The 10,402-nt window shown below is 38.5% G+C and overlaps 1 protein-coding gene across 1 annotated transcript; it reads right to left on the bottom strand.

The window, feature by feature from the left end:
* Positions 1–8,815: 8,815 nt before the first annotated feature.
* LOC143594995 (ethylene-responsive transcription factor CRF2-like) lies at positions 8,816–9,728 on the bottom strand. The gene has a single exon (XM_077074158.1). It carries the CDS (start codon positions 9,726–9,728, stop codon positions 8,850–8,852), a length of 879 nt encoding a protein of 292 aa, XP_076930273.1. The 3' UTR covers positions 8,816–8,849.
* Between the last annotated feature and the right edge of the window lie 674 nt (positions 9,729–10,402).

The following is a 10,402-nucleotide window of genomic DNA, read 5'->3' as shown; positions in this document are numbered from 1 at the left end:
AGTGAGCTCTCAACTAGTTTATTACCAAACATGACTGGTTTAAATCTATGAGGTTTGTTTTCCAAGTTTGCATATCTAAGATAGTGGCATTTTTGAAAATGTATTAGAACGATTTTAGTAATCGTCACACCCTCATCTTAGGCCTGGGCGTGCGACCAACAATTGGTACTACATTTATAAATAAATCAGAGTTAGCGGATTAAAGCGGAAAATATGTTGTGTGGATTAAAATATTTGTATATAACAAAATACGGGATTATAAAATACCCGTTTAGTGTTTACAAAGATTACTTTTTATAAAAAACCATCATTCATATTTTAATATTAACAAAATGATCTAAGCCATCAGATCGCCTAAATGTCACTTCGTCCTTTCCAAGCGGCTAATCTTCTTTACCTGTAAAAATGTTTAGAAAATACGTCGGCTAATCTTCTTTACTTGATTACCCTCGAGACATAACTTAGTTCCGGCCCATCGTGGCTTAGGAATAATCAAGTTTTAAAACAAAACACAATTATAACTCATAAACCACTCAACAAACACCGCAACGTTCGATATTACTTAAATACCATCAGTATACACATGATTATCCTCACTCGGACGTAACTTGGGTCCGGCCCATCGTGGCGGAGTCACATAACCAAGTGTGGCGCGGTGTGCCCACCGACTTTTTACAACATATGTAAGGATCCAAACAAACGTACACGACAGCCTGAGGGCCAGCGATTACTTTTGTTTAGAATGTTATAGAGATACGTAATCTCATGTAATTCATTTCATTTATTTGACTCGATTAAAGAAGTTTATAAAGTTAGGCGTATTCACCATTCTTTGAAAAGATCAGCGTCAATACACTAACCGGTTCTTCCTTGTTATCTCGGACCTATAGTACGAGTATAACCTTTTATTAATACCAGATCTTTAACCTGGCTTAAGACCTTTAGTCTCTTTTGTATAATCTTTACCACTATTATATTTTCTAAACCTTTAGTTTAAATATTCTTTCTTTCTTTTACAAGTTTAAAACCTGTAGTTTTACTTTTCTTTAAATACTACATTTCTTCTTCTTGAAGAAACGTGTACTTTCTTTCTGTATTTATTTAAGAAATGTAATCATAACTTAAATAATATTATAACAAAGAATCATTTAACATTTATATCTCTTTCTTTTAATTTCTATTGTTATTTTCGAGGTATCTAGTATATCCTCGACTTAGGGTTTAAGTCTTTAATATTTTATTATTATTTTATTCGAAAATTATGCCTACCTTTATTGGCTTATGAAATCCTAGAAACTTGGCAGCACTTCAACGCTTCTTTGTTTTCTCGAGCTTCTTGATCAGCACACCCTTGGCACGCAAATCGATGCACTCCAATCTTCACATCTCGTTGGAACGTACTTCGAGATGGTCGTCGGGTCGTCTTTTGAGCGTCACGTTCTTCAAAATAACATCGTCGGGTTATGGCACGAAAGTTGAGGAATCGTCGGTTTAAGCACGAATTATGACAAGGGTTTTGCACGTACTTCGAGGTAGAGAGAGTGTTATAAAGAGAGAAAGTAGTTGTGAACTTGGTGTGATGGAATGAGGGGCTTGAGCCCGCTATTTATAGGATGATATCAGGGCCCATCACGATTCACGATAGTCTTTTGATCACGCCGCCGCGTATCGTGACGTAGGTGTACAGTGTCACCCCTTGCCTTGCCACGTGGCAGACGTGGTGCCACGTGATGACACGTGGCGAACTTTGTGCCATGTGGCGGGACACGTTCCCCTTGTCAGACCACGTCATCGCGATACGCTATGACGTTGGTATATGGTCGTCGCGTATCGCGATAGGGCCAGAAGGCAGATTTTCATTTTTGATACTTTTGATCCAAAATTTTCACGATGTCACATTAATGAAGAAAGATGGTGTATTTCGGGGTGATCGAATGACCTTTTATCACACTTTAAAGTAAGATAATGAATTTACAAAATTGGGTGGAATGTGTGACCTTATCGTTTAATGGTGAAAACCGGAATACACACCACTTTTCCTTTGTTTTATCGAATATTGAAGCTTGTGTTGATTTTACCGAGTGCAACCACAACCGTTGAAATATGTTTTTCCAAGATGAAGCTTATCAATACGGGTTTGCTTAAACGAATGGGTGATGAGTATTTGAACAGTGCTTCAATTTGTACGGTCGAAAAAGAAAGGATTGATAAAGTAAAAGAAGAGAAGAGGGTGTAATTGCTCGATTTCAAGATTTTAAAAACCGAGCATAAGAAATTTGCACCATATGTGTTTAAATACATTTATTATCGTGTTTCTATTTTGATTTTGTTTATATTGTATGACATGCAATGATTTTTTTTTTTGGACATTTACATATTTCCCTTTCTGAAAGTCATTTATTATATATATATATATATATATCCAAACAAAAAAATCAATTACATATATCCCCTTTATAAACCATATATATAACATATTTACCCATTTCACTAAATTTACCTGATTATATGATTAAAATATCCTCCATGACAAATAAAAAAATATAATTTTAATACTACTAAATCATTTATTATTAATTTAAACAATAGAAAAGCATGTTTATCATCATGTTCAAAACGTTGTTCTGGGTAAAAAGAATTAGCAATTTCTTAACCCGCTAGCTATTACTAACATAACAGTGTATTTGTATGTTGCATCGAAGCCACACCACACAAGTCACAACCGCCAAAGACTACTGCAACCCTAGGATTCTTCGCCGGAAAACCGCTGTAGGATTTGAGCATAACCAACAAATGGTGGAATTCGTCGCCGATTGTTTGACCCACAATCGCCTCTCCGCCGTCAGTCCCTTACAGCCATTCTACATATGCCTTGGTATCGGATTGCAGATTTGAAGAGTGGCCCGACGATGGTGAGAGTGGGTGTTTCAGATCTAGACATTGGTGGTTTCCTATGTAGCGGGTGCTAGTGGTGGTGGAGAACAACGACGGTGGAGGTAGCGGTGGTTCCGGCAGGTCACCTTCTTTAACTCATCTATAAAAAGTCATAAATCACAATATGGTTTGAGAAGTGGTTTCCGGCAAGTGTGAAGAAATTGTTTAGTGTTCAACTTTTTTGGGTTTAAGGGAGAGGGGTTGTTCCATTTTCATCACCCACTACACCTAATTGTGGTGTGGCACGTCACCCCATCAAATTCTATCACATGTGATGGAATTTAGTAGGGGTGGTAGTATTGTGATATGATTTTTTTGTTTTGTTTTTTTAATAAATACTAAACTTAATAAAAATAAAACAAGATTATATTAAATAAAAAATAAAACAATATTAAATAAACGTTACAAAGACAACTAAATTAAAAAAACCGACAAAAAAACACCTACGGCCCTTCCCAACCCCACTTGTCGCATATCTCGTGTTTGCATTGAAGTAGGATCGATTTAAGGGGTTCGTCAAGATGTTCGTGTGGTTGTAGGAGGAATGTTAGATCGGCATTTTTTTGGTTTTCATTCAAATGGTTGATATATGTCTCCTCACGTTTCATTTTTAAAATATGAGCCTCTTTCTTTCGCTCCTTCGCCTCGGCCATTTCCTCCAACTTAGCCGACTTGTATTCGGCGAAGTTTTCAGCCACCGCTTCCTTTCCGAGTCTTGACGATTCCCCACTGTTCTTGCGATGCGGCCGTGTGGGTGTGGGTGTGTCTTCGTCCGGATTGTCTCCGGGTTTCTCGTTCAAGTTCATGCTCGACATGTTGCATGACAAGACCGTCGGTAGACGTTGTGTAGTCCCCGGACTCGGAAGTTTTTAATCTTTTTAAAGAAGATCTTTTCTTCTTTGGAGCCGCCGGTCCGTCCATATCAACCATGGGAATCGGTTCCCACTTCGGGTGATGTCTCGCAATATCCCACGCTTCCAAGTGGGGAAAAAGTCTGCATCGGAAAACCTTGACATAATCGGCCAAAGCGTCCTTTATGATAGTCGCCTCGCTCGCTCCGCTTTGTGGACTTCGGGACTACAAAACATTTTGAAAAAAAATATGTATATATATATATATCAAATTGTAAAAACAAAGTAATAGATTATAAAAAAAATTAACTAAAATAGTTACCAATTGGATGAAACTAGCTTTCAATTTTGACATTTTTCGATTCAAATCTCCCCACTTAGCAATCATTTGATCCTTGTTTTGTACGGTTGAGCCGGGAAGTTTCGAGAAATATTCATTAAACGTTTCCATAACATTTCTTTTTTTGGTGGTTTAAGTGTTTTTTTTATTCGGAGCAGTGTAAATAAGCATTGGTCAAGACGACCTCCTAAGCGGGAAACCAACGCCTCTTCGCGGGTTCATCTTGATCCTCCTCCGCGGGTTCATCTTCATCCGCATTGTTCACTTCATGACGAAAAGTACTTGCAAATTGATGTATAACATCGTTTGAGACGGTTGAGACTGAAACATTTGAAAAACATTATTTGGATAATTTTGGGTAGAAAAAGGTGGATTAAAATGTTGGTTTCGATACAAGTGAAAAGATTGGTTTTGGAACGGTTGATAATAACGTTGTTGTTGGGAAGGTTGTTATTGGTTTTGGGACGCTTGAAAAGATTGTGGATAATAAATTTGTTGTTGGAATGGTTGGGTTGTGTCGGGTTCGTCTTGTAACCGAAATCTCGTCGGTTCGCCTAGATTTTGTCGAACCTTTGGTCGGGTTTGGGTTTTCTTTGAACCCGAGCCACGTTTCTTAGAACCCTTCATTGGTGTGATGTTAAAATGGTGTGTGTAGTAGAAGATTTGGAGTTGGATTTGAGTTTGTTTTGACGATATGTTTGAGTTATTTATATATGTAAAATAATTTTTTTTATTAAAAACACCCTCCCTCCAACGGTTCAATTTTCTCAAGATTCCCCCCCAACCACCCACCCCCACCGCGTGATGACCATCACGCACAAACCCTCATCACGCTAGATGGGGGCACCGGCGGCGGTGTTTGTGAGGCCATCACGCTAGATAAAGAGCCACCACGCTCCACTCAGTCCCCTCTTAGTGGTATTGTAAAGTGTAGAGGAGTAAATGGGTAATTTGCTATTGCAAGGTGAAATATGTAATTGATTTTTTTTAGTTGAAGAAATATGTAATTAATAGTGTTTAGTAAGAGAAAATATGTAAAAATTCATTTTTTTAATCTTACACATGAATTTTATATTTATTTACGTCACTAACTATGCCCTCTCTTTAAAGAAACATTTTGTATTTCCATATTGTCGTTTTGTCTTTTTATTTTTGCTTCGGTCAGTAATCGTTTGGCTTCCTACTACAAACCGTTAGGCTTCTTACTACTTATGATTTGTCTCATTTTTTTCGTTTTTAATATATTAGTTTAAAAAATTTTAAAAAAAGAACAAAATGTGGTAGATTCATTATTTTTTAAATTTGTATTTACCATTATTGTGAATCATTTTCCTTCACAATTTACATCCTAGATTATGTTTTCGAATATCGGACTTTCTAAGGCTGAGGGGTGTGGGGGGCGCGAGTGGGGGCTCCAGCCAATAATATTGTGACGTGTGGCAGAGAGAGAAACTTGATAAGATGGGTGTTGGTTGTGGTGCTCGCGCCCCGGGCCCTGGTGTGGAGGGGCGCGAGAGGGGGCGCGAGCGGTTTATTTTTTTATTTTTTTATAAATGTATTAAAAAAACGTATTATTAAAAACACAAGAAATTATTTAAAAAAACACACATTTTTTTGAAAATTCATAATAAAAAAAAACATACTAAAAATTAAACAAACAATAATATTTAATAATAAAACTAATCTAATACAAGATCATCTGGTCGCCTCGCCCACAAATGTTCAACCAACTCATGTCGAAGATCCCCGTGTATCTCACGGCTCTTGATATTTGCTATGTTATGAAGTTTTTGTTGATCACTGATTGTGGACGGTTGTGGCGGAATGTCACCTTGGTAGTTTTGGCATATAGCTTTGCCCTCGTCTTCTAACGTCATGTTGTGTAGGATAAGACACGTGTAGACGACGTCCATTATCCTCTCCCGAGTCCAATAACGTATCGGGTTTGCCAGAGCATAATATTGTTTTTTTATAGCTCCAAAAGCTCTTTCAATATCTTTTCTAGCAGACTCTTGCTTCTTCGTAAAATACTTCCGTTTGTCGGCGATTGGATCTGTAAAAGCTTGAACTAACACAGCCCATTCGTTGTAAATACCATCGACCAGATAGTACCCGTACTTGAAGAGTTCTCCATTTGCAAGAAAAGATTGAGGTGGTTCAACCCCGTCGATAAGGTCGTTGATCAAATGTGACTGATCGATAACATTAAGGTCGTTATTTGACCCAGCAACACCAAAAAAAGCATGCCAAAACCAAAGATCCTGTGACACCGCCGCCTCAAGTATGAGGGTCGGCCCTTCATGATCACCACGGTGGAACTGACCTCGCCAGGCCGTTGGACACATAGCCCATCCAACATGCGTACAATCGATGCTACCTAGCATCCCAGGAAAACCATGTTTTTCTGCGTGCACCTCATATATGCGTTGGATGTCATACGTTGTAGGTTTACGCAGATATCTCCGAGCGTAAGTCGATATGACTCCTACGTACAATATATATTACAAAATGTAATAAATATTTAATAAAAAGTAAAATTAATGTTTTTTACCTTGGCATAAAAAATGAAGGGATTCACGTGCAACCCTTTTCGACATCTGTAAATACTCATCCAAAGCGTCCGACGAGATGCCGTACGCTAATTGACGGATAGCAGCCGTGCATTTTTGAAGAGGGGTAAAACCGGGAGGACCCCTAGCATCCTCCCTTTGTTGAAAAAAGGGATACCGTGCCTCTAAATCACTCGCTATACGCGTGAACAATTGCCTGCTCATTCGAAAACGAGTTCGAAAATCCGACTCCGCGTATACCGGTTGAGGGCTAAAATAATGCCTCATCAAAGTATCGTTAGCACCCGATCGATCACGATCACGAGGTGGTGCTCTAACCCTCGGGAGTCGTGGTTGATGGGCTTGATTTTGCAAGAGATTGACCACGGTTGCGGTCAAAACTCCCCCTACATGAAGAAGCAAATCATCCTCTTCGGAGGAGTCGGAATCAGACGAGTACGACGACATTATTTTTAAAAAAAAAATTGGGACGATGGGTTGTTTTTGGATTTTTATATGAAATGGGTTATATATAGGAAAAAAATTTGTGTTTGATATGATTAAAATGGGTTGATGGTATGTGATATTGGTATGTGATATTGGTATGTGATATTGGTTTTATAGAGAAAATTTTTTTTTTTTTTAATAAACAAAGAGCCCAACGGCTCTATTTACGCATTCCAAGGCTTCCTCACGCGTTCTCCCAGCCGCGAGACCCCTTGCGCCTGCTTTGAAAGTTGTGCTCGCGCCCCTCTCGCGCCTCGGTGGTGTGGTGCTCGCGCCCCGGGGCGCGAGCGGATGGGCTCACGCGCCCCCTCTCGCGCTCCACACCCCTCAGCCTAACAAATATCTTGACGAGGCCAATAATACAGGAAAGAGGAAATTTGAAGCAAGGAATTAAAGATCGGGGGCAGGTGTCAATCTAGTAGAGTTGACTCATGCCTACAGCTCTAGATTTTTTATTCAACGTTTGCCAACAACCAAACACCTCATCAACATATTCCATTTTTAACACACAACATTTCCATGCATCCCAAAAAAGGTCGAATCTTGGCTTTTAAAATACAGCTATTCTTTCCATTTCAGGAATCATATTTAAAAACATGAATTAATTGCAAATTATGTTTCACACCAGAGTCTAATTACGAAAAATTACGACACGTAATACAAAGTCTTATCGTGTTAAATAGGTTAGAGACAACGTTAACACAAACATCAAACATGAATACGAATCATTTAACTACTTTATATCTCATGTCTGTAATACATTTGTAGGTTTCGTGTACAAATAAGAAGAAATGATGAAGTGTACCCCTACCAATTTTAATTTTATAAAAAATAAAAACTATCACATAGTTACTTTTTTTTATTAACAAGTTTAGTGGTGTCTTAAACAAATGTGCAATTTACAGCCCTACTAACAATGACGTGTTAAAAGGATCAAATTTCAACGTCATTAAGACTAAAACCGTCACAACATGATACGTGTCTTATTGTGTATGGCTTACCTCTCACACAGTAAATTAAAAAAAAAAAAAAAAAAAAAACGTCCCTTCTTTCCCTTCTCCTACACATAAAATTCGTTTTTTTAATAATTTAAATTAAGAAAAAAGAGCATTGTAGAATGCTATTATCATACCTTGACGTCATTAAAAAATTCATTCGCATTTGATATAGTATTCATTCAAAACATATAATAATATAATTTTATTCTTTATACCAATACCACCTGATTCTAAACTTGGATATTTGGACACAAACACCGACATTATTACAACAAAAGCATGGTAAGTACGCCCTGCATCACAAGTTGTACACCAAAGGCATAAACATTGAATACGATTGCTCAAAAAAAAGGGTGAAATCAGAAAATGCATGATCAAACCACGTAGCATTCATTCCTTCACCTAATTCAAAGTACCTTCAACATTGTTTTCACTCACGTGCACATCACGTGCCTTATCCTTAACGGCAACACTTACTTTTACCACTCGTCCGTTACTTTTTACGGTAACGAAGTTCACCAAAATATATATATTACAATATTTATAATATAATATAATAATAAACAATAATAGTTAACTTCCTAATTCCTACAAAAATTCCACACCCGGTCCTTTTTTTTATCTCCGATATTGATTTTAACGCTCATAATCCGGTCTTAGTTATTAACGTTTAAAGAGTAACCAAAGGTTCCGACCCGAATATATCCCCAGAGTCATTCAAATAATAATCATCCGCGGGCCACGAACCAAACCCGACATCAAATTTGGTATCGACTAACATATCAACCGGGTCGGAGTCTTGAAACGCCATACCCGACTCGAATATATCGGGTATGACATCCGGGAAACTTAACAGTTCGGCGGAGTCAAAGAAATGCGGGTTGAAAGACTCGAATATATCGGGTATGACATCCGGGAAACTTAACAGTTCGGCGGAGTCAAAGAAATGCGGGTTGAAAGACTCGAAACCCGAAGGCTCGTCTTCCTTCCCGACGTTATCGTTTAGAGTCGACTCAGCGGAGGACGACTCGTAACGAAGAACGGACTTGGGCGAACCGGAGTTGCAACAGGAGGAAACCGACTCGGGTTTTTTCTCCGGTTCGGTTGGAGGAACAGTGACAGTGAAGTTCGTTAGCGCGTGGGGCCCGCGTAGCTTGATTGCCGCGTGGTCATAAACCATTGCAGCTTCTTCTGCTGTGTCGTACGTGCCAAGCCACAGCCGTACACGTCGCATCGGATCTCTAATCTCGGTCGCCCATTTCCCCCACGGCCGTTGCCTTACGCCGCGAAACTTTTTACCGGAACTATTAACGGCGCGGTTAACTTTTTTAACGGGCGTCTTGTTCCTCCGAGCGGTCTGGATTTGAACCTCATTAACAAACTTCCTGACTCTGCGGCGGGCGGAGAAGTGAGTGGAGTCGTCGCCGGAGGAATCGGTGGCGTAGGAGTCGGTGAGTGAAATCCTTACGAGCCTGGTAGCAATTGGTGATTTAGTGAGCATCGTGGTTAGGGTTTTGTGTTCGGAGAACTTGACGGAATGGGATGACATTTGAGATAGTTAGATTCGCATTGGGTGGGATAAAAAGATGAGAATATTAAAGGAGAAGAAGAATAAAGGGTTTGTGTGAGGTGGAATAAAATAAAGGAATAAGTTGATGTGTACGGAGGAGGAGGAGGAGGAGGAGAAGGAGGAGTTTGGTGTTTCCTACGGTGGTTTTGAAAAGTTTTCCGGAGAGAGAGAGAGTAAAGTGTCGTCAAGAGTGAAAGTGAAGAAGGAAAGGCTGCAACCCAACTTGCTATTTTATAGGGTCTTATCATAACACTATTTTATGTATTTATTTATTTTTACTAGTTTTAATTTGATATTAATATTATTATTGTTATTATTTTTGAGACACAAAGCAATGATAGATGATTTAGAATTTTTATTTCTGACTCGTTTAGAAAATATCATTAAAGAGGAAACCCATAATTGTTGGAAAACCCTATTAAGTTAGATTTCAAACATGATATTTTAACGATTTCAAGCCTTTACCATTATCACTCTCATGTTACTATACAAAAGGATCAATTGCTTTAAAGTGTTCAGTTAATAACTGAATAGTTTAGTTAAACTTTCTACAAGCATAGGTAAAAACTTGAAAATTTACACTAAAATAACTTAAGGAGAATTGCAAATAGCAATGGAATTAGAAAGAGTTTGTGACCGGAATTGATAATCAT

This window comes from Bidens hawaiensis, unplaced genomic scaffold, assembly GCF_021521415.1.
Source record: "Bidens hawaiensis isolate Kalapana, Puna unplaced genomic scaffold, B.hawaiensis_p1.1 tig00044562_1, whole genome shotgun sequence".
Classification (NCBI taxonomy): Eukaryota; Viridiplantae; Streptophyta; class Magnoliopsida; order Asterales; family Asteraceae; genus Bidens; species Bidens hawaiensis.
Note: the sequence above shows the minus strand (reverse complement) of the source record. Positions and strands in the feature narration are given on the sequence as shown.